Source organism: Acinonyx jubatus, chromosome C1, assembly GCF_027475565.1.
Source record: "Acinonyx jubatus isolate Ajub_Pintada_27869175 chromosome C1, VMU_Ajub_asm_v1.0, whole genome shotgun sequence".
In the NCBI taxonomy this organism is placed as follows: Eukaryota; Metazoa; Chordata; class Mammalia; order Carnivora; family Felidae; genus Acinonyx; species Acinonyx jubatus.
Window position 1 is genome coordinate 11440199 of NC_069381.1, and position 25411 is coordinate 11465609.

At 37.9% G+C, this 25411-nt stretch overlaps 1 protein-coding gene across 5 annotated transcripts in view; it reads left to right on the plus strand.

The window, feature by feature from the left end:
- The window catches only part of SPEN (spen family transcriptional repressor), a 124671-nt gene that overhangs the window by 81593 nt on the left and 17667 nt on the right, over positions 1–25411 (plus strand). For all 5 annotated transcript variants that reach the window (XM_053207582.1, XM_027060319.2, XM_027060318.2 and 2 more), the window contains 6 exons: positions 14896–15056; positions 15708–15908; positions 19532–19683; positions 22840–22965; positions 23289–23402; positions 24702–24815. In XM_053207582.1, the coding sequence (XP_053063557.1) occupies positions 14896–15056; positions 15708–15908; positions 19532–19683; positions 22840–22965; positions 23289–23402; positions 24702–24815 (868 nt within the window). The remainder of the gene's footprint in view (positions 1–14895; positions 15057–15707; positions 15909–19531; positions 19684–22839; positions 22966–23288; positions 23403–24701; positions 24816–25411) is intronic.

The window sequence follows — 25411 nt, forward strand, 5'->3', positions numbered from 1 at the left end:
TTTCAAACAAGAAATACATCTGCTTTTATATACTGCCTATGAGAAAAATCCCCTTTGTTATAATTGACAGTTTAGATTTCTTCCAGTTTGTCCCTTGAATAAGTCATCCCATGGATGTACAAAGACTTTGCTGCCATATAGGATTTCTTGTTCCTTCGGCAGACATGTTATATCTCATTATAACTTTCAGGGATAAGGCATGTTTTGTTGCTTTTTGCTTTAAGTTACTTGAGTAGCAGATTTTCTGACTCCTAAGGGTTTGCCAAGAACGTAATGACTCTGTGAGCCCAGGCTGTTAGGAATTTAAGCCAAAAGTAATTCTGAGGCAAGGTGTTTTGGACACAGTGACAGTACGTATAAAGATAAGGTTTTTACTTTACCCACTAGTAGCAGTATCTGTCTGTAGTAGCAGAATCTAATCATATATTGGCCCCATACCTCCATCCCCTAAATCTGAACATAAAATTGTAGTCAGTACTTGTGACTAGGTATCTATCTGCTAGTCCATCATCTTAAAAAAATTTTTTTAAATGTTTGTTTATTTTTGAGAGAGAGTGGGGGTGAGGGGAGGCGGAGGGACAGAGAGCAAGGAAGACAGAGGATCCTAAGCAGGCTCCATGCCGTCAGTGCAGAGCTCAATATGGGGCTCAAACTCACAAATGGTAAGACCATGACCTGAGCTGAAATCAAGTCAGACACTTAACTGACTGAGCCGCCCAGGCACCCCCATTTTTTTCCCCAAGACAAGCTAGTCTTTTGTTTTTTAATGTTTGTTTATTTTTGAGAGAGAGACAAAGTGCAAGCAAGGGAGGGGCAGAGAGAGGGAAACAGAGAATCCAAAACGGGCTCCAGGCTCCGAGCTGTCAGCACAGAGCCCAATGCAGGGCTCGAATTCACTAACCATGAGATCATGACCTGAGCTGAAGTCAGATGCTTAACCGACTGAGCCACCCAGGTGCCCCTGCACCCCCATCATCTAAAAATTTTTAATTAACTAGGGAAGTTTAGGGCCTTGTAAAGTCACCTGATTTTTAGTAATAGTTTATTTTACTTACTTTTTTTTTTTTTAAGAATTTTATTTTTTATTTTATTTTAGAGAGCGAGAGGGGGACAGAGGCAGAGAGAGAGAGAGAGAATCCCAAGCAAGCTTTGTGGTCAGCATGGAGCCCGACATGGGGCTCCATCCCACAATCCTGGGATCATGACTTGAGCTGAAATAAAGAGTTGGACGCTTAACTGACTGACCCACTTCAGGCACCCCTACAATTCCATTTTTTAATGCATCAATAGTTTTTCTCAGTAAGTATCCTATATTTAAAGAATTTAGACAACTTTTCATTACCCTTGGTTCTAAAGAGCTTAATTTATCATTGATACAGTTGAGCGCATAGTGCTTTCCCCATGTCTTTTGCAGTAGTTGCAGAATCACCAGTTAGAGCTAACTTATCCCTCTGAAATGATTTCTGAGGAACTTTACGTGGATCAACCAGGTTGTGAGACCCTTTGATTTAGCAGAACTTTATTGACAGCAAGCAGCAGGTGTCCTGTTTCATTGACTGGTTTGGAATCTCTCATCTTTTTCTAAGGCATAAAGAGAACTGTTCACTTTGTATTTTACTTTTTAGGGCGTATGTGTGTGTGGCAAAATAACATAATATTTACCATCTAACTTTTTTTTTTTTTAAGTAATTTCTATCTCTACACCCAGCCTGGGGCTTGGACTTGTGACCCCGAGATCAAGGGTGTCATGCTCTACTGACTGAGACAGGCATGTCCCTCCCACCCATTTTAACCATTTTTAAGTGTGTAGTTTCAGCACACATTTACATTGTTGTGCAACCATCACCACCATCCATCTCCATAACCTTTTTATCTTTCCAAACTGAAACTCCATATCCCTTCAGCAGTTTCTAATTCTCCCTCCCCCAGTGCCTGGTAGCCACCATTCTACTTCCTGTCTCTATGAACGTGACTATGTTTGATATCTTCTGGGAGTGGAATCATAAAAGATTTGTCCTTTTGTGACTGGCTAATTTCATTTAGCGTAATGTCCTCAAGGTTCATTCAGGTTAACTTTTTTTGAGTTACAGTTTCCGTCTAGTCTTTAACTATGAGCATTCAAGTTCCTCCCTTTCAAAGGCTGAATAGTGTTCAGTTTTATATTGATATTATCCTTTGTTTAACCAGTCCTCTTTTGATGGACACTTTGGTTGCTTCCTTCTACTTTTTGGCTGTTAAACATGCTATGGGGTGTGTGGGTGTCTGTCACTTAAGCATTCAACTTGGGCTCAGGTCATGATGTCACGGTTCGTGGGTTCCAGCCCTTTGTCAGGCTCTGTGCTGGTAGCTTGGAGCCTGGAGCCTGCTCCAATTCTCTGTCTCCCTCTCTCTCTGCCCCTCTTCTGCTTGTGTGCATGCAGTCTCTCTCTGAAAAATAAACATTAAAAAAAAAATAAACATGCTCTGAATGTGTGTGTACAAGTATCTCTTGGAGTCCCTGTTTTCAATCCTTTTTTTTAAGTCCGTTCTTATTTAAGGAATTTTACATATAATTCCTTCCACTGCCAATCACCTTAGTTCCTCCAAAGTCAAAATCCTAATCTTCAAAACAGCCGTATTGCTTATTTATTTATTTATAAGATTTTATTTTTAAGTAATTTCTACACCCACCGTGGGGCTCGAACCCATGACCTCAAGATCAAGAGTTACATGCTCTCTCAACAGAACCAGCCAGGTGCCCTTGAAAGATTTTAAGTTTTAAAAAACTTTTTATATATATGTATATGTTTTATTTCAGAGAGAGAGCGCATGAGCAGGGGAGAGGGGGAGAGGGAGAGAGTCTTAAGCAGACTCCATGCTCAGTGCAAAGCCTGACACAGGGCTCAATCCCACCCTGGGATCATGACCTGAGCCAAAATCAAGAGTCATTCGCTAAACTGACTAAGCCACCCAGGCACCCCTGATTTCATTTCATTTCATTTTATTTTATTTTATTTTTATTTATTTTTTTTGTTTTTTTATTTTTTTATTTTTTTTATTTTTTTTATTTTATTTTATTTTTTTATTTTTTTATTTTTTATTTTATTTTTTTAATTTTTTAAATTTTTTTAATTATTTTATTTTATTTTATTTTATTTTTATTTTTTATTTTATTTTTTTTAATTTTTTTAATTTTTAAAAATTTTTTTAAATTTTTTATTTTATTTTATTTTATTTTATTTATTTATTTTTTTATTTTATTTTATTTTATTTTATTTTATTTTATTTTATTTTATTTTATTTTATAACCCCTGATTTTATTTTTAAGTAATCTGTGCACCCATCGTGGGGCTCGAACTGACTGAGCCAGCCAAGCACCTCCAAAACAGCCCCTTTTTAAAAAGAACTTTGGTTCAGTCCCCAGTTGTCACTGTTACTCCACAGTTCTTTCAGTTGGGCTTCTTTGATCTCCACTTGAATACGGTCATACTTCAAAAATACCCCACTTGTAACCTTTGGGATCTAATTTTTTTTTTACTTTAGACCCTAGAAGTCAAAGTGTAGGAAGTAGTATATTAATTGATATTTTGGCAAATGACCTAAAATTACTATTCTTGGTTTCTAATATTGAAAAGTCTTGTTACTTCCACTCTCCTTCATGAGCCTCGCAGAAAATGTTACAGGTCCCATTTCACCACTGCAGTAAACCTGCTTGTTTCCAGTTCTTTTGGCTATCTACCCGGAAGTAGAATTGCTGAATCATATGCTAATTGCACTTTTGAGGAACTGCCATACTGTTTTTTTTATGGTGTCTGTAACCATTTTGCCTTCCCATCAGCAATGCATAAGGGTTCTGATTTCTTTTCATCCTTGTCAACACTAGTTATATTGTTTTTTTTTATAATAGTCATCCTAATGAGTGTGAAGTAGTATCTCATTGTGGTTTGATTTGAATGTCTCTAATGATTAGTCGTGTTGAGTATCTTTTCATGTGCTTTTTGGCCATTTGTGTATCTTCTTTGGAGAAATGTCTATTCAAGTTCAAAGGTGCCCATTTTTGCATCTGATTTTTTTTTTTTTTTTTGCTGTTCTATTGTTTTTAAAGGCAAGTTTAAACTTTTTATTTTTTTAATGTTTATTTTTTCACATGTGTGCTTATTCAGCTTTATTGAGCTGTAAGTGACAAATAAAATTGTAGTATATTTGAAGTATATAAAGTGATTTGATATATGTGTACATTGTGAAGGGATTCCCACATTTGACTTGACTTAATTAACACATCCATCACCTCACATATTTACCTTCTCTCTCTCTCTTTTTTTTTCCTTTGGTGAGAACACTTACATTCTACTCAGCAAGTTTCAGTTACACAATACTATAGTGACCAGGTTATACTTCAGATCCTCAGAACTTATTCATCTTACAACTGAACGCTTGTGTTCTTTGCCAACCTCTCTCCACTTCCATCACCCTCCTGGCAACCACCATCTCTGTTTATATGGGTTTTTTCCTTTAGTTCCACACATAAGTGATACCATGCAGTATTTGTCTTTATCTGACCTATTTCACCCAGCACAATGACCTCTAGGCCCACCAATGTTATTACAAATGGCAGGATTTGCTTCTTTTTAAAGACTGAATAGTATTCCATTGTAGATTTAGAGATATACATATAGATATCGCCATAATGTTTTTTTGTTGTTGTTGTTGTTTTGACAGACAGTGTGAGTGGGGAAGGGCCAGAGAGAGAGGGAGACACAGAATCTGAAGCAGGCTCCAGGCTCTGAGCTCAGCACAGAGCTTGATGTGGGGCTCAAGTTCATAAACTGAGATCATGACCTTAGTTGAAGTTAGATGTTTTAACTGACTGAGCCACCCAGGAGCCCCATAAAGGCAAATTTAAAATGTCTTGGGCGCCTGGGTCGCTTAGTAGTGTCCAACTCTTGGTTTCGGCTCAGGTTATGATCTCACGGTTCTTGAGCTCGAGCCCTGCTTGGGATTTTCTGTTTCCCTCTCTCTGCTCCTCCCCCACTTGCTCTCTCTCTCTAGCTCTCAAATAAATAAACTTGAAAAAAATAAAATGTCTTCAAGTTTATAAAACAAAATACCCCATTAAGCTCTTTATTCAAATAGAAGTTTTACCAATTCTTCTGAACATGGTACTTTGGTGGGGAAAAATCTGATTGTGATACTAAACCACCACCCTGAATCCCTAGGTTGAGAGTAAAGAAAGCTATTGAACTAAGAAACCATTTTAATATGAATAGAATATTTTCCATTGATGTAAACCTCACTAGAATATGGGATGCAGTGTTGTATATTTCACCCATTATTTACGTGAAAATAGTTTTTCTACAAGAATTGTGACTCTGTCATTGACATGAAGCACATATTGTAAAAAGCTGTTAGCAGTTTCTCTTTTTATCATGTTTTCTAGAATTGAGTGACAGCTTCTTGAGTAGTCTAATTTTCAGAAATTGACCTTTTTTTCTTCATTTTTTTTCTGTAAGTTTTGGAATTCAAATATTTTTATGAAGTAATAGTAATAAGAACAGTTCCTTTAAAGGATCCCATGTTTGAATTGGAGCTTAAAATTAGCATGTTGGGTTTTCAAAAAAAGGGAAAGTAGTTAAAGAATGTAGGCAGGGGTTTTCAATGTTGGACTATTCACTGCTCATGGATAATCCTTTTTCGTGGGGCTCCCCTATGCACTGTAGAATGTTTAACAGCATCTTTGGCCTCTGTGCACGAGATGGAAGGTAATAACCTCACCCCACCCACAGTTATGACCACCAAAAATGTCCCACGGTCGAGGTAACAGGATGCATGAAATGCATGCAGTGTTTTTGTTTTTATAGATCTCTGTGATTTTTCAGTCAGGTTATTAGTGTTTAAAGTTCTAGAACCTGGGGCGCCTGGGTGGCTCAGTCGGTTAAGCATCTGACTTCAGCTCAGGTCATGATCTCACGGTTTGTGAGCTCAAGCCCCGTGTTGGGCTCTGTGCTGATCAGCTCAGAGCCTGGAGCCCGCTTCAGATTCTGTGTCTTCCTCTCTGTCTGTCCCTCCCCCGCTTGTACTGTCTGTCTCTCTCAAAAATAAACAGTCCAGACAGTGCACTCTGCTGAACAGTGCAGAGCCTGCTTGGGATTCTCTCTCTGCCCCTGCCCCACTCTTGCTCTCTCAAAATAAATACATAAATTAAAAAAAAATTATTAAAGTTCTAGAAACTTAGAACAGCCATTCTTTTTTTTTAATTTTTTTTTTAAATTTATTTATTTTTGAGAGACCGAGCACAAGTTGGGGAGGGGCAGAGAGAGAAGGAGACGGAGAATCCGAAGCAGGCTCCAGGCTCTGAGCTGACAGTGAAACATTAAAGAAGAAAGAAATAACCTTGTAGAATTTGCTCCAAAGTAATATTTTATCAGAAATTTCATTTTGGGGCACCTGGGTAGCTCAGTTAGGTTAGGCATCTGACTCATGGTCTCAGCTTAGGTCATGATCTCACGGTTTGTGAGTTTGAGCCCCATGTTGGGCTCTGCACTGATAGTGTGCAGCCTGATTGGGATTCATTCTCATTCATTTTCATTCATGTTCATATTCCCCCCCACACACTTGTGCTCAGTCACTCTCAAAATAAACTGTAAAAAAATTTTACAAATTAAAAAAACAGAAATTTCATTTTACTCTTTGATACTGAGTTTAGTTAATACCTTCATTTTATGGAGCTTGGTGTGCTTTCCTAGGTATTAATTTCATTCATCTTCACAATTCCAATCTGTAATTTCTTACAGGCACATCCATTACGTATCGGGCACCATACTAGGTTCTGTGTTTGCAAAGATGAATTCATTATTGGTTTTTCAAAAATGAGTAGCTACAATATAGAGTGAAGTTTGAGGTAGACGTTATAGTAAAAGTAAGAAACCAGTGAATGTAGTGGGGTGGAGCGGGATGTCAGGAACAGCTACAGAGAAGACAGTTAACATTGGAGCTGATTCTTGAAGGCAGGGCAGGCAAGGAGGGACAGGAAGCTGTCTTCAAGGGGCGCCTGAGTGACTCAGTTGATTGAACATCCCACTGTTGATTTTGGGTCAGGTCACAATCGCAGGGTCGTGGGATCAAGCCCTGCCTTGGGCTTCAAGCTGAGTGTGGAGCCTTCTTAAGATTCTCAAGATTCTCTCGGAGCCTTCTTAAGATTCTCTCTCTCCCTTTGCCCCTCTCCCCTGCTCACACTCTCTGTCTCTCAAAAAAACAAAAAAAAAGAAAGAAAAAAAATTAAAAAATATAAGTGCCTTCAATAGGAATGGTATGGGCAATAGCTCTTATGTGCTTGCTGTATGCTAGGCATAGTACTTATGCCTTTTATAATCATTAACTTGTTAAACCCTTACCACAACCTTCACAAGTATCACCGTTTACATTACAAGAAAATTAAGGAGTAGAGAGGAAGTAATCTAACCAATGAGTTAATGTCTAATAAGAAAAAAAAAGATACCCATGACTAGAAACTGATATATTGCTCTTTTTTTTTTTTTTTTTTTAAAGATTTTGTTTTTGAGTAATCTCTACACCCAGCTTGAGGCTCAAACTCACAACCCCAGAGAGTTGCATGCTCTACCGACTGAGCCATCCAGGTGTCCCCTGATACATTGCTCTTATATGGATAGATGATTAGTGGGTGGGGTAAGAGGGTCAAGACAAGGGAGTGAGAAGGATCAGTCAGAAAATTAGTTTGGGTCCAAGTTGTAAAGGATCCTCTCTCCCTTGTTGAAGAGTGTGGACTTTATGCTATAGGTATTTGGGAGCTATCAGAGAGGAGTGGCTGGAGGTAGGTGGTGTAGCATAGACCCCTAGAGTTAGCAGGACCTTTGAAGGCCATGAGATCTGGTGACTCACTAGCTAAATTAAAGCTGAGAGAGACAAAAAGAGGTATCTTACTCTAGACCACACAGTTGAGTATTTCTTTCCCCTTTCTTATAAAAAGCAGAGTTATAATACTGAGGTTAACTCAGGTACATTAGAAGTGGTAGAGTTGAAAATGGAATTGGGATCACATCAGACTGCCTATTAAACTAGTGGCTTTTTTGTTTTTTGTTTTTGTTTTGTTTTACTTCCTGGGCTCAGGATCCTTCTATATTCTGAAAGTATTATCTTTTGTTTATTGTAGTATTTATTGACATTTGCCATATTCGAAATTAAGACTTTTAATTTGAAACTTCTGTTTTTTATTTCATTTGATAGGACTTTCTCACTCTCTCTTTCTCTTAGTAATTTGAGCAAAAATCAGTTTAAATTGGTCAGTGCCAAACCAGAAGTGGTTAGGATTGCTCCACCAACAGGAGGTGTAGGGTAAGGCTTTTAATAGAGAAAAGGTGTGGAAGCAAAGCAAGGAAATCATTTGATCAGTTATATCTTTGCATTTGCCTTATTTGGAAAAGCTTCCTTGTCTGTTTGTGATGGGCTGTCTTTGTATTTGATTTCTTAACCTTGAGGCATGTACAGGCTTAGGTTTTGGTTTGCTTACATAGCCTGTTTAAGGTATTAGAACCACCTCAGTCTAATGGCCTCCTTCTTTAATTAATTTAACAACTCCCCTCCCCACCCCCCACTTTTGGTCATCCTCTAATAAGTGAGAGTGGAACTAAAAATTTAGTATTAATGCCACTCTCACAAAAACCCATAGGTTGTGAAGTCAAGTCCATGAAAGAATTGTTTTTGCTGTTCATTTTGGTGTTGCATCTCATTTCTGTTTCTCCAAGCCTGGTGAGACCATCTGATGTGCTGCTGATGGCTATAAACATGAATTTAAGACCCTTGAGAGAATATATATAGCCCATTAGGGAGACAGCAATAATGACTGTCAGTTGTATAATGCCAAAGATTGAAATATGCTCCTTAGGACCCTATGAGCCAAACCAGTTGAAGTCAAATAAATTAAAGAATGTACCTGGAGGGGCATCAGCCTGTTTTAGCTAGGTGGCCTGTTTGTCAATTTCTGATATGTGCTGTGATACCAGAGGTGTTGATCCAGGTACAAGCAAAAAGTACCTGTGTGGTACTTTGCTGTGGTACACTGTTCAGCCCATAAGTAATCTAAAGCACTTCTGTTATCTCAAACCGCCTTAGGAAGAAATTCTAAGGATTTTTATTGTGCAGTTTTGTGGCTTTAGTGGTAGATTTAGTGACAATCGCCAGAGTTAAGGAACATTGTCTTCCTGTGCATTAACAGAGAAAAGGCAAGTAGGGTCAAAAGCAAAAGAAAAGCAAAAAGCAAGAAAAGGCAAAAGGAATAAAGGTTTCATGTTGAAGATGAAGATCTTCATCCCTGATCCTAGGGGAGCTGTTCACCTCAAGATGATGTCTGCTTCTGGGGAGGAACTTCCCTAGCCAATTTTAGAGCTTCAGCTGGTGTGATACAACTATTTTTTAAAACCAAAAATAGTGAGATGACTGGTGTTTTTTTATTTATCTTTGCTAATCTCTTTAAAGTCTGGTTTAAGTAGACAGATTCTCATAACTACTCTGTATTCAGACTGTTATTATAATTTGTGTGTGTGTGAAGTATATGAAGATCTGGCCTCACACAGATGTGTAATTGAAGTAAGGAGGACCTCACAGACCCCCTGAAAGGATACTGGGACCCCCATTGAAAGAACTGCTGCACTAAAAAGCCATGATTATCTTGAACATTTGGACCTATGAGACATCGGATACAGAGGGGTTATTACCTGGTGTGGTAACACATCCCATCTAAGTAAGAAATTATATGATTTTCCCCTTCATCTCATGGAAGCATGAGGACAGTGGGCACGTTTTGAATTGCCAAAGCCTGATGGAAAAGCTGCATTTTGCATCTTTTTCCTTACTGATTCAAGCTTGTATATTATGTAGAGAGAAAATTATTAGCTTTCTGATAGAAGAGAGGTGGTTGGAAAATTGGCACTTGAGATTATATCTGCATTTAACAAATAGACCCTCTTAACTGTTTTAATTGAAGAGTTTTCTAGTTGCTTTAATTGCTCCTTTTTCCATTTATGCCAGATTTTTGTTTCTTGACTTAACTTGGTTAAATGTTTTTTAATCTTTGAGCTTCCAAAAAGCCAACATAGGGATGCCTGGGTGGCTTAGTAGGTTGAGTGTCCAACCCTTGATTTCGGCTTAGCTCGTGAGGTTGAGCCCCACCTCGAGCGTGGAGCCTGCATGAGATTCTGTCCCTCTGCCCTTTTTCCCTGTTTGCATTCTCTCTCTCTCTCTCTCTCTCTCTCTCTCTCTTTCTCTCTCTCTCTCTCTCTCTCTCTCTCTCTCTCTCTTTCTCTCTCTCTCTCTCTCTCTCTCTCTCTCCCAAATTAAAAAAAACAAAACCAACATAAGTAAATATTTATAATAATCAAGTGTTTACCAATACAGGGATACAGATGTTGATGTCTGTCATTAGATGCTACTCTTGTGTATGAGCAAATTTAGCCCTGAGTCATTTTATAAATAGTATACCCAGTGCCTTGACATTTTCAGTGTTGAGTCAAGTGTTCACTGTATTTCTGTGTATAAAATGGCTGTAGGAATAGGGATAGTTGATTATTGGACACTGTAATTTGGGGTTAATGAATCCTGGCATTCCAGATTCTGTTCTCTTAATGTTATATCGAGGTTCCTGAGCTACTGCCCTCAGCCAGAGGGCCTTGTCCCTTCCCTGGAAGCCTAGGCCCTGTAGACACAGCAAGGAGAGACCTGTGAGATGGGGATTCTAGAGCTGTAGGTGCCACTCCCCACACAGGGGAATGGTTCACTGATGTGGATACCTGCACTGGAGCAGAGCTGGTCCAGCTGGGTGAGGCAGTTGGAGGGAGGCAGCAGGGTTCCAGCAGGGCTCAGGGAGGTGGGCTTCTCCTCAAGCGGTGGCCTCCATGCAAAGGATAGGGCGCCCTGTCACAGGTTCTTACCTGGGCACTAACCAGTATCTTCCATATAGTTGTGTTGGTAGGCCACCTGCTTTCATGCACTCCTAATCATTGCTCGTACAACTGCATTGCCAGCTAGGTGCCCTTTAGTACACCTTTATGTTCATTGCTTTTTATCTGTTTCCTGATAAATTGCCTTTTGTAATTTTTGCATTTTATTTTCCCTTTTATTGGTAAAACATGGTTCCTATAAAGATACTTACCATTAAAAAAAAGAATTGTCAAGTAACTAGTTGTTTGTTGTATTTCTTCATTGTGGAAATTTTTTGATCTACTTCTTAGTTTTCTTAGTAATCTTAGTGAAAAATTCTGCGCACATGTAAGAAGTAATTTAGCCTACTTGTCTTAGGTGTTTAAGAACAGTATAACTAGATTTCTTTTAAACTGTGGGTTATTTTTTTTCCCCAGTTCTACCATTTAGATGTTGAATTGTAATATTAATGTTGAGGGCACCTCGGTGGCTCAGCTGTTGAGCATCCGACTTCATGATCCACAATTTGTGACTTTGAGCTCCACATCAGGCTCACTACTGTCAGCATGGAGCCTGCTTTGGACCCTCTGTCCCCCATTCCTCTCTCTGCCCCTTCCTTGCTCACAGTCTGTCAAAAATAAATAAACATTAAAAAATTTAATATTGATGTTGAAAATGTAATATTGATGTTGAAAATGTAATATTGATGTGGCTTTATGAATTTAAAATTCACTTTCTTAAAACTTAGCTGATAATATCACTACTACTTTAAGATAATTTAGATTGGAATAGATTCTGACTAACTACTTTTGGCTTTCAAGAAAGCTTTGGTGAACGTTGTGATTCTTCAGTTTTGTTTTTTGTTTTTTTAATGTTTGTTTGTTTGTTTGTTTGTTTGTTTGTTTATTTTTGAGAGAGTGTGAGTGGGGGAGAGGCCGAGAGAGAGGAAGACAGAGAATCCGAAGCAGGCACCTTGCTGTCAGTGCAGAGCCCAACGTGGGCCTCAAACCCACAAACTCTGAGATCATCACCTGAGCTGAAGTCAGATGCTTAACCGACTGAGCCCCCCAGGGCCCTGGTGATTCTTTTGTTTTAGCAAAATTATGAAAATAAGAATTTTCTAAAAATTAAAAACAACACAGCTTTGGGGCATCTGGGTGGCTCAGTTGGTTGAGCATCCGACTTTGGCTCAGGTCATGATCTCACCATTCCCGAGTTCAGGCCCCATGTTGGGCCCCACATCAGGCTCTGTGCTGACAGCTCGGAGCCTGGAGCCTGCTTCAGATTCTGTGTCTCCCTCTCTGTCTCTGTCTCGCCCCCTCTCGTGCTCTGTCTCTCTCTCTCTCTCAAAAATAAAATAAAACATTAAAAAAAAATTTAAAAAATGACACAGGCTTCTGGGCATTTGGGCCTTCTGTCAATTTAGTAGAACTGAAAAATACTTGGGGGTCTAAATTTGTGCCCCCATTTTGATTCATGATCTTAAAATCCATCGTACATTTAACAGACCACACTGGAAATGCACATTGCAGATTAGGTTAGCATATTGAAATGTGAACTCAAAAGTTGAATCATTTTATCATTTTGTAAGGTTTTGTAAAGCTTTAAAAACCTTTCCCTTTTGTAGTTACCACTTCAAATTGGTCAGCAGATAATTCTGCCAGTTAAATTCTACATCTTGTTTCAAAATTAGTGTGGTAGCAGGGAATTCACCAAAATTGCGGTGGCATTTATGACAAATCTAATTTCTATCATTATTTTGTACTTTAAAGTCATTGTTCCCATTGGTCACCTTGTTTTCCATTTTTATAACACAGACTTATCTAGAACTTGGTTTTTGTTGCCTCATGATTGTTTCAATGGCAGAAATTCTACTCTTACCCATATTTGTTTACCCACTGTTGCTAAGGAATTTTTGGTGTTTATAATATCAGTAGAATTGTAATTATTTTCCTTAATGGTTTTTTTGTGATTCATTGGAATTAAGTTGATAAGTCATAACATATTCTATACTGTAATCAAATGGTGGCCTAGTCAGTAATCTTGTATTACTTGGAGTACTTAATACATAAAACAAGCATTTTTTCCCTTCTGTGCTAAAAATAGAAGATTACTTTTATTAACCCTTAATTTGAATGAACATCACTTGGTGCTAGTAGCCCTGCTTTTACTGAATGATCTAGGAAAAAAATTATTTTTATAGGGAAAACTGAAGCCTAGTCATGTATAGGAGGCCTGGCTGTGACAATCTGCGGTTCTGTCTTGAGACTTCTATCCCTAGTAGTTCATATTTTGTAACTCAGATATGTCCTTTTGGATCTTACTGGCTTTGGTTTATTTCTGTTTTAAACTTACGGGTGCTCTGATAACCTTATCAAGCTTTCATTTTTGCCTTAGCACATGAGAGCTAAGTAAAAATGTTGTGTATGTTCTTAGTTATAGTACTCTGTTTTCTTACAGCATTTCTTAATTTTTGAAAAAGCAAAGGCAAATTTGCCTTAGTTCCTTGGTTGGATTTACTTATCTGGCTGGTTTAGAGATTGTATTGGCTGTGAGAGCTGCAGTTTTAGCCCAAATGACAAAAACTATCAGGTCTTCCCTCTAGTGTGTTCGAGGTGGATTAACCACCCCCCTCCCACCAGAGTTATTTGCTTAAAAGATAAGGCTTCCACAGTAGGGAGGGGAAGAGTGTGAAGCAAAATTTCAGAAACCTTTAAATAGCAGACCCTGTAAATAGCTTTTTTATTAATATATTTGAGATGTTAGAACAAAACCATGGCAGTCTTTGCTCGTCTGGTGCTAAAAAGAGACTTTCCTATTATTCATACAGATCTCAGACATCATAAATTTGTTTCGGTATCTCTCTCTCTTAATCTGAATGTGGTAATGTTTTCTCCTTGTCTTTCAACTGTCTCCCCCTTTGAGGATTGTATCAAACTGAAGAGTAATAAATTCAGTTTCATTGACTCATTTCTCACATTTCTTACAGAGAAAAGAGCTTAAACCAACAAGACTCCAGTAATTTACGTAGTATTTCATTAGTCCCTCAAATATTTAAAAATTAAAAACCTAGGAAATTATTTTGGATGTTTTTGTTTTCTTCAAAATTAAGATGTCCCTGAGATGGCGGTGGTGGCAGTAGCAGCAGCGGTAGTAGTGACGACGGTAGTAACAGCAGTGCCACTTTGCTTGTTGATTGCTGTCAGAGTAGAAACTCAGTAAACCTGTGGGTTATTTTACTTCATAACCCTGCAAGATAGGTACTTCTATTATTTCCATTTTGCAGATGTGGAAACTAAGGCTTAGCAAGAGGTGAAGTTACTTGTCCAAGGATATGTGCTCTACATCTAAGTCAGGATTTGAATTGCAGTCTCTGAATCCAAAACCCATATATTCACCATGGTTTTAAAAAAGAAAAAAAAGAATTTTTTTCTTTCTTCCTCCTCCCTTCCTCCCTTCCTCCCTTTTGCAGAGAGCACTATCGGGGGGGAGAGGGGTAAAGGGAAAGAGGGCGAGAGAGAGAATCTCAAGCAGGCTCCACATGGAGCCCAACGCAGGGCTTCATCCCACAACCCTGGGATCATGACCTGAGCCCCTGTCCAAGAGTCAGACCCTCAACCACTAGGTGGACTGAGTCACCCAGGCATCCCAATTCACTGTTCTTTTATTACCACCTTTAAATGAACTGCCTTTACAGGCTTAACTTCATTTGGAAAACGTTGTTCACATTTTGCACAGAATACAACATTTGTCTTTTGGGGGACTGTGGTGGTAGAAGATTGTTACTTTTGCTTCCACAGTCTCAGGCCAGTGTTTGTACTGCCTTCCAAGGGGGGGGTGTGAAATAGAGTGTGGAGAGAGGGGAGGGTGTCCAGAAATCCCAGACCTAAAATGTAGATTGTTGCTTGTAATTATTGCCACTTGTTGATTTTTCAGAAATTTTATATGTATTCATTTTCTGTTTGTCTTTTTTTTGCCCTTCTGCAGCACTGACTCCAGCAGCAGTTCAAGTGGTGACTCTCCAGCCCGATCAGTTCAATCTGCAGCAGTGCCAGCACCCACTTCCCAGTTGCTTTCATCCCTGGAGAAAGATGAGCCGCGTAAAAGTTTTGGAATCAAGGTTCAGAATCTCCCAGTACGCTCTACAGGTAAAGTTTTGGGTTACTGTACTTTCCCCTCTGCTACCGTTAGGGAATATGAGGCTGGGCAACTTAAATTCTGTCTTGTAGTGACAGCAGGCTTTCTTTTTTGTGGTTCATTACTATTTAAATGCCACGTAAGGAAAAGCAAGGGATTATCATAACTGTATGTAGTTTCTAGGTTGTTACGTGTATGAAGCTTGCATGTTATTTGTATTTACTATATCACATATATATGTACATGTATACGTTATTGTGCCCATTGTATATACATATACAAAGATTGTGTGGTGAGTGTTACATGAAGAAAACACGTTTAGTTTTTAGTAAATACACTTACTGGATTAAGTATTTTGATATTAGGGGAAATTTGATGTGAATTATAGAAATGCTATTTTCAGTTAATTTTATTATATTGGCCTGGAGTCCTGTGTTATCTGAAATAATTTTGGATATAAACTATGATAGGAAACCCATTTCAAAATATTAACATTTTAAATGAGGAAAATTATGAATACCATTTTAGTTATTTTATTTAAAAGGTTCATATGCTAACAAAACTTAGGTCAAAAATCAAGCCAGAGATTTTGTAGCTTGTTTTAATTGAATTGTAACTGAACTAGAAAAATAAGCACCTTGTTTTTTTGGGTGGCGATTTAGATACAAGCCTTAAAGATGGCCTTTTCCATGAATTTAAGAAATTTGGAAAGGTGACGTCAGTGCAGATCCATGGAACTTCAGAAGAGAGGTATGGTTTGGTATTCTTTCGGCAGCAAGAGGACCAAGAAAAAGCATTGACTGCATCAAAAGGAAAACTTTTCTTTGGCATGCAGATTGAAGTAACAGCATGGATAGGGCCAGGTAAGAGACAAGGAGGCTAATTTTTAGTAAGATTTATATTTCACCTTATGAAAAGGTCACATCTTACCCTGAATTGGGACACTATTCCAACTTTATTTGTTGACATACTTCCAATGTCTTCTGTTTTAAAGACTGGTTATATTTGTTTTTCAAGTTAATAAAATTATGTTGTTTTGGTTAGGGAGGGTGAAAATTGTTCTGTTTCTTTAAGGGAGAAATGCTGACTTCTAAGAGGCTGAAAGGCACAATTTGGCCCTTTGTTGAGTCCTGTCTTCCCAAAAGGATCGAATTGAATGAGATAAGGAGATAGTTCTTTGGAGAATGACATCAGAGTTACCCTGAATTAAGAAACAGACGACTTGCTACGTTGATCGGAGGGACTAGTTAGACTGCTTTTATTTCTGTTATGCCCAGCACAAATTAGATCTGTTGTCCTAGTTTCCATGACCTTGAAAGCTTAGTGACAAAGAAAAGCAGGACTAAATCTTAAGAGTGTGACCCATTGAGAGTTTCAAGGGGACATTTTATTAGTTTGAATCTACCTGTAAGACCTGTTGTAAGGCAGGAAGTCTTCTCAGGCATGGCTCGGTCAGTGTTTATCCTGTTTCAGAACCACCTATAGTGCAGACCTTTCACCTTGTCCCAGCCTAATGGTTCAGAATTCACATATTCAAGTTTGGGAACCTTCCAGTTTAAGGCAGCTTGTAAGTAAATTTGTGGAGAAATGTTTAAATTAGGCAGTCACATTATGTAGCTGAGACCAACTTTAAGACTAAGACTTTGAGGGGTGCTGGCTCAGTTGGTAGAATATGTGACTCTTGATCTCAGGGTTGTGCGTTCAAGTCCCATATGGGCTGTAAAGCTTTATTTTAAAACAAAACAAAAACACACACCTAAAACTTTGAATGGAATTTTAGGGCAAACATAGCCTGTTATCTTACAATATTCATTGTTTTGACAGTTAAGAGGGAAAAAATAGAATTTCCCTGGTAAGATTGTGTAAATGTTATTTGTATGTATTAAAACAGGCACGGGGGCACCTGGGTGGCTCAGTTGGTTAGGCGACTGATCAGTTGGTTCGGCTCAGGGCATGATCTCACAGTTCGTGAGTTCGAGCCCCGTGTCGGGCTCTGTGCTGACAGCTCGGAGCCCAGAGCCTACTTCAGATTCTGTGTCTTCCCCTCTCTCTACCCCTCCCCCGCTCACACTCTGTGTCTGTCTCTCAATAATAAATAAATGTTTAACAAAGAATTAAAAAAAAATAGGCACAGAGTTGCTAGAGGGAAGATTGTAAAACGTGCATAATTTTATGATAAACACAAGAATTCAAAGGGATTATAGGTAATGCCCTCATGTTCCCTCCTCTTCCAAGTTTGAGATGTACTCTCTTAAGTTATACTGAGCTAAGTACAACTCAGGAGTTCTTCTTTAACACATTCAGAACAGGTCACAATTGACCTAAGGAATAATATTTAGAATGTCATATAACGTATTGTAGGAAGTTGTTAGAGCCACATATAATTATTAAGTAGCGGGGATCTAATTCAGGGCCTTTAACAACAGATGGCCCTCAGATCTCCCAAGTCGTGGGGCTGGCTTGTCATTTTCACTGTAAAAAATGCATTTTACCTAATCAGTTAGCACCTGGGCTTTAACCACACCTGCTAGTGAAGATTTTGAGAAGTTTGGTTGGTTGAGGTGTAGGAAAGCTTGAACGTACTTTTTCCAGGTGGGACATCATGAAACACTTGTCGAATGGGATATTTGAAAGCAGTTGAATGCGAGTATAGAGACTTGGTTGGAATTGTTGTTGGATGGTTAAGTCATAAAATGTTTTGTACTGAAATGTATGGAGCTGATTGCTTCCTTAGGTCAGGGACCTCTTGTTAGAAAGATCCAAATCCAAGAAGCCCAACTTTGCATGTAGACCCCAGGTGGCTTCTAAGATTGTGCTTTCTTAGTTGTATGCAGATAGATCATTACAATCCCTTAAACATGAAATTGCGAAGATAAAAGTTTTTTTACATTGACATGCAGGCATTAAGACCTGAAATGGTCATGAAGGTTAAATAGATTACATGTGGAAAATACACTTTTTAAAAATCTTTGTTAAACTGAATTTCTGATTTTGAAATTTTTATTGAGCTATTTATTTGGTGGAAATAAGCCAGTACATACGATTTTAATGGTTGCAAATTATGTTCTATCTTTCTGATTCTGCCTTTTGGAGTATAAACCTTAAGATGTGTCTGAATTATTTTTTCTTTTCTTTTTCATTTTTTCTCCCTTTTTAAATGCAATATTCCTAAATATGTGCCCTCTATTAGTTTCAAGAAGACCTAGTTGATCTTGAAATGAGATCTCCCCTGGGAGATATGATCAAAATACAGTATGGAGACAGGTACAGGAACCCTGGCAGTTTCTGGGTCCACTTGAGTCTCTGAAAGTACATGTTCTTTGATGACACCAGTAAGATTAAGCTGAGCTGCCATTAGAGCAGTCAGACTGGAATCGGGAGTGAGGTGTGTTCTGTCTGAATTCACTCAGCAGTTCAGAAGTTGAGCAGCTCAGAAGTCGAATCTTTTCGGTATCAGTGTTGTTGGTGACATCAGTAATATTTAGTGCCTGTCTCTAAACAGTTTGTTTCAGTCAGTTAATTGTTAACTTTTTTGTGTGGCTTTGTTTTACATTAAAGAGAACATACTAGGCTGTGTATAGTTATTAATCAACAAAACATTGAATATTCTGCGCTGGACCGTGTTTAAAATGGAGCTTTAGAGAAAAGTTGTGCTTGAATTAGACACTAAACCAGGGCTTTAATCCTAAGAAATAGAAACCTTAGGAGTGGCGTGTGGTCTCCCTGTGTGTGTCATTGGGGCCCATGTGGCAGCAGTTTCAGAAGTACTGCTCCAGTCAGTTTGCATACAATTACTCTTCTTGTATCCAAAAATCGCTACATTTAGATGGTTGGGCTCTGTTAATTAACAGAGATGCAAAATGCTAAATATTTTATAAAATGCTGAAAAGCAAATTAAGTAATGAAGCTGGCCTGTTTTCAGTTGAGTTTTACGTGTGTTTCAGATTGTAGTTTTATACTTTGCATTGAGAGCCTGCTGCAGAATTTTTGGAACCTAAGATTAGGCTTAAGTAATTGCTGTTTTTGCTGGGGTTTAAAATCTATTTCTGTGTTAGTGATTATTTTTAAAACAAATGAACTTAGCGGACTGAAATTCAGTCCACTTTTTCTGTTTTGAAGATCAAAGAAAGTGTTACTTACCCCTAAGTTTTTTTGACAAGTTTCTTTAGCCTTTGGAGTTAAGCAAAAGGCAGCTATTTCTGAAGCTGTATATACCTTTTCCAGATTGTATGAGTATTCACACCCAATATTTCAGAGATTTAGCTTCTTAAGTGTAGATTTTCCTGTGATATCTAAATATACATTAAAACATTCTTCTGTTTTGGGGTGCCTGGCTGGCTCAGTCTGTAGGGCATGTGACTTTTGATCTTGGTGTTGTGAGTTTGAACCCTACATTGGGTATAGAGATTACCTAAAAAAGAAAAAGAAAAAAAAAAAAAAAAACAACCCTCTTCTCTTTTTACTCTGCCCCCATCCCACTTAACAGAAACGGAAAGTGAAAATGAATTTCGTCCTTTGGATGAAAGGATAGATGAATTTCACCCCAAAGCAACAAGAACCCTCTTTATTGGCAACCTTGAAAAAACCACTACTTATCATGACCTTCGCAACATCTTCCAGCGCTTCGGAGAAATTGTGGTATGTTGTTTTTTTACAGTAAAAAGTTTTAGATCTTTGTCATAAAACATAAAGCATAGTACAAGATTATATTTGGAAAGATGATATTTCGATGGTGTAACAAATACTTTTCTCATTTGCCCTGTGTTTTTAACTCCTGCTAAAAGATGGTCTGGCAAAACTCCTTGGGGGACTGTTTTATGTGTGTATATAAAACTATATAATAGGTATTTGTCTTTGTTTTATTTATATATATGTATTTTTCTATCCATTTTTCTTATTTTCTTTGTCCATCGAGTACTGTTTAAAGCCGTATCTAGTCCTGTGGGTGGGAAGGAAAATAAAAGAAGTCTGTAAGAAAAAAGCAGCAACTTAGTATAGGAGTCTTGTGTTATCACAATTCACGTCAGAAGTACCTTGGGGATTTACTGGAATGTGGATGTCATGCTGGAAGCTCAGTTCTGTTTTGAAATTTTAATTAGAATCACTTTTTATATTTTGCAAGTCATTATTAAATTTAGGAATTCGAAGGGTTTTTCTGTTCCTCGTGACTCAAAACTTGAGTCACTTTATAGTGAAAATAGTTTGGTTACAGCTTTGTACCCTTGGGATATATATACTATTTTGTGTTTGAAAAAAATAGGGAAATTACTTCTGTCTTTCCTAGACTTTGTATTAGTAACAGCAAGAAAATTGTTGTGTATATTTGGACTTTAGAGAGTAAAAAAACGTGCTGGGTAAGAATAGTTACTGTTAATCTTTCAGGTGTGTGTGTGTATGTGTCTGTCTATCCATCCTTATTTATACACTAAGGTTGAAAGTAAAAATTCTTACTTTTTTTAAATGATACAATCTAGTGAATAAAATATTTGTGCTTGTAGTTGACCTAAACCTCAAAGGGACTAGGAGCAAGAGATAGAAATGGTTGGTACAAAGTAAGAAAAAACAAGCTATATATTTAGAGAAACAGCAAAACATTCATTTTCCTTTCTTGAATTTCAATTATTTTAAGTTCTTTTATCACACACCCTAATTCCAGCTGTACTGCCTACTTAGATGAGTTCACTTACCTACCTGGGCTCCAGCCTTTTCTGTGACAGAAAAGTTTTATTTATTTTGCTGCTTAGCATTTATGAGTCTATGAGTTGATAAAACTTTCAGATATACTTTTATTTGAATGTGGCTGCTACTTTGAATTTTGGAGGAGTGTAAGAAATTGTATTTGTGTACATAGATACATTTTCATCAGCAGGGTTGCTACAAATGGAGTGATTGTAGTGTTTAAGATCCAAGCTTAATAAGTGGCCATGTCCTATTCTGTTTGAAAACCATTATTCCATGTTTGCAATTGCTCACGAGGGTAACTATTTTAATGACACACAAACTTAGGGGAAATGGTCTGCTGCTTATTGATAGATTATGCTGTAGCTAGAAGAACCCTTGTAGTGAGCCTACCCACCAATATTCTTTGGAGACCATTTCTCTTACATGGAGTTATTCTGGATTGTTGCATTCTACATTTTGGTGAAACTCAGCTCCTATTTACCATTACTTAGAACTGTTTTGAGTATAGGGGTGCCTGCGTGGCTTATGCCATTGAGCCTCCGACACTGAATCTCAGCTCAGGTCTTGATCTCAGGGTTGTGAGCTCAAGCCCTGCATTGGGCTTCTCGCTGGGGGTGAAGCCTATTTAAAAGAAAAAAAAAAAAAAGAACTATTTTAAGTATAAACTACTGCTTTTTTTAAGGATTCCTCAAACTGCTCTTCAAATGCATTATTCATTTTGCTCTGTTTCAGCTTTTGATTATTGGCTTATGACCCTTAAAAAGGCTTAAATATTGTGATTTACACAATACTTTAGATAATCACCATATGGGTCATTATTGTTCAAGTGTAAGTTTTGCAATCCACGTATCTGGTTTCTCTGGACCATTTTCATGTGTAAGCCAGCTTTTTTACACCACCTTGTCTAAGTAGTGAAGTAGGCAGGACCAGAGTGTCATGCATGAGTACAGGTTTCAGTCTTTCTAAAGAATTGGAGTTAAGGGCGCCTGGCTGGCTCAGTTGAAAGAGCACATGACTTTTGACCTCAGGGTCCTGAGTTCGAGACCCACATTGGGTGTGGAGATTACTTAATAAATAAACTTAAAAAAAAAATAAAGAGATGGGGCTTTGCCTTTTATAGACTTTCTTTAATCAAGGGATGGTGTTCTGATACATCTTCACAAGGTAGTTCAGGTATTTATATATTTATTCATTCTGGATATGAGAGATTATTACTATATATATCAGTCACCAGGCTTGGTTCAGTTAGATACGCTGATACATTGAATGAGTCTTCTAATTTAGGATTGCATATTTTAAAAATTTAGGATCACTTTTTTGAAAACTTGATTTCTTTCTCATTCTTATTCTTCTCAGATATTGTATTTTAAATGGCCAGCCAGCCACTAATAAAGGTTTTTAGATTATTGCAGAAGCGAATTACAGTTTACCCTTGAACAGCATGGGTTTTAACTGCATGGATCTGCTTGTATGTGGACTTTTCTTCTTATGATTTTCTTAATAACATTCTCTTTCTTCCAGCTTACTTTAAGGGTATAGTATAATAACTTTTACAGAATATGTGTTAATTAACCATGTTATCAGCAAGGCTTCTGGTCAGCAGTAGGGTATGAGTGGTTAAGTTTGGTGGGAGTCAAAAGTTATATGTGGATTTTCAGCTGCCTTGGAGGTGGGTGCCCTAACTAACTCCCTTGCCCCCAGCCCCCTGTTGTTCAAGGGTCAACTGTATTTCTTAGGTTTTTATTAAATAGGCTGCCTTTATTAATCACTGTACTGTTCCAATTTTAGTATATGTGCTGCTGAATCAAGCACAGCCTTTTTCTTCATAAATTTGTCTTAACACAGGTATTGTGAATTTTAAACTTCGAGTTTGCACTTTCTCTTCTGCAAAGAATTTCACAGAGGAAGGATTTCATGGTTGTGACTACAAATGCTGTGTTGTGTAGTCTTTCAGGCTATTTACAGTTGTATTACAATGTATGGTTTTAACTAAGAAAATGATTTTGGGGGAATATGACTGTTTTGAGAAATATGCACTTTGTTTGGGCTTAGTTTATTCTGATTTATTTTCCTGTTGGCCTGTCACTAATTGGTACTAATTGGCTTTTTCAGGATATTGATATTAAGAAAGTAAATGGAGTTCCTCAGTACGCATTCTTGCAGTACTGTGATATTGCCAGCGTTTGTAAGGCTATTAAGAAGATGGATGGAGAGTACCTTGGAAATAATCGCCTCAAGGTAAAGGACTTTGCATAAGTTATTACACCGTTATGATTTGGAGTGTTTGTGTGTGTGTCTGTCTCATTATTTCAAATTGCAGTACAGTTAGATAACAGTAAAGGTGATATAATTCTCTGCACCCTCATCCTCTTGTACTGTAAGCTGAATTAGTACTTAGCCTGGCAGGATCACTCTTGTGTACATTTCTGTTTGATTTTAACCAGATGTTTCTCCCTTGGGATGATGGTTGATAAGATTCCTACAGAAGACAGATTTTTTCAGAATTCTGTAGTTGAATAATTGGTGACTTTACTAATAGAAATTTCACCTCTCCTATTCAGCTGGGTTTTGGAAAGAGCATGCCTACAAACTGCGTGTGGTTAGACGGGCTTTCTTCAAATGTGTCGGATCAGTATTTAACACGCCATTTCTGCCGATATGGTCCTGTGGTAAAGGTAGGTGGGAGGTTTTGGTGTTGGTGTCAGGTTACTTCTGACTCCCTGTTCTTGAAATTCTGTTCTGTCAGCCCCAGTTCTTAATGTTGATGTTTTCTTTTCTTTAAAAATTACTAGTAATTTGTTGTAGAAGGGCTTTTGCATCTATTAGCTTACGATGTGAGGAAGTATTTTGAAAAACTATTTTGAACTAGCCATGATGATTAATTTTGAAACTAATTTGCATGATACTGTTAAATAGAAGGTTTTTTAGAGGTTTTTATTATTTTATTTCACATGAAAATTAGTCTAATTATCTAATTATTTACAATCACACAAATATGTCATTAGACTTTATTTTTTAAAAAAGAAGATGACTTTAAAGGGACGATCATACAGTGTTCATCTAGTCAAAGTTTGTAAGGTAACATACCCACAAACAACAGGAAAAGGGTCTGTGGGCCCCATTCCATTATGTGAAAGTAGAGTTTGAACTCCCTTCTTGAGAGCAGAGTTACACTGTGGTGGGCGTGGTGTATAATTTCAGCATTTCTTTTTTTCAACGTTTTTTATTTATTTTTGGGACAGAGAGAGACAGAGCATGAACGGGGGAGGGGCAGAGAGAGAGGGAGACACAGAATCGGAAACAGGCTCCAGGCTCTGAGCCATCAGCCCAGAGCCTGACGCGGGGCTCGAACTCACGGACCGCGAGATCGTGACCTGGCTGAAGTCGGACGCTTAACCGACTGCGCCACCCAGGCGCCCCTGTAATTTCAGCATTTCTTTAAATGTAGCTTTTGTTGTTTGGACAAATACACATCATAGAGACTGCTAGTATAAATGGAAAAATCCAGTAGCTTTAAGTTAATAATGCTTGTTTTAACCAAAATTCACTGAAATTTATTGATTAACCAAAATCCACTGAAATTTGTTGATTCAGTGTTCTACATTTTTTTCCTCTTTCGGGGTGTTGATTTTTTTTTTTTTTTTTTTTTTTTGAGCCCAAACTACAAGAATGCCTACTTAAGTGCACAGTATAGAACTTAGTCAACATGGAAAATAAAGAAAGACAAAATAAAGGCATAATGTACCTCAAGGCACAGTAGCCGCAATTGTAAACAGTCCCTACACGTTTTATTATCTTCACTGGGAAAAGCCCTGACATTTTTTCTAGAATTAGAGAAAATGTTTGTTTGTTTGTTTTGTTTTTGTTTTTTTTTTTTTTTTTTGGCAGTGTCCTTGTGACCTAAGATTTTCTTGGGACTGACAATGAGTCTAGTGGATGAGGCTCTTATTTGGTTTTTGTTTTGTTTTTTACAGGTGGTGTTTGACCGCTTAAAAGGCATGGCCCTGGTCCTCTACAATGAAATTGAATATGCGCAAGCAGCTGTAAAAGAGACCAAGGGGAGGAAAATCGGTGGGAATAAAATTAAGGTGTGCAGAATGACTAAACAGAAGTAAAACAAATCGCATTGAGACCCCACCCTCTTAATAACTGGCATTTTGTGGGCGGCCAGCAAGGGACGTGGTTTACAGCAAGTGTGCCGTATGTCCCGTTCGTAAGGGGAACGTTACTATTTTTACATTTGGCTGCTTGAGGGCACAGGGTCATTAACCACAGAACCTTCCCTAAAAATTGTGTCGTTCAAGGAAATGTGCCTCTCCACATCCCAGGTACCCAATGCTTACATGTAGACTCTTGGAGCAGGCTGGCCCGCATTCCCCTGTGGGTGTATGCATCCCAGGAACTTGAAGTGTCAGTCATTCCAGTTTCCGGAATGATCCTCTCTTCCTCTTTCCTCCTCTTCTAGAGAGTGGGTAACCACTGAACATACAATCTTTTGTCTGGTGTTTTTGTTTAAAAAACTTTGGTTCAGGAGAACTTGAAGAAATGTATGCACTTAATACCTATGGTGGTTCGATTGAAATAAGATATTAATAGATAACAGGTATCATAGTCTTTTAATAATGACTCTGAGGCCCAGCTGTGAGTGAAGTTTAAATGTTTTATATTTTCTAACTGATTCCAG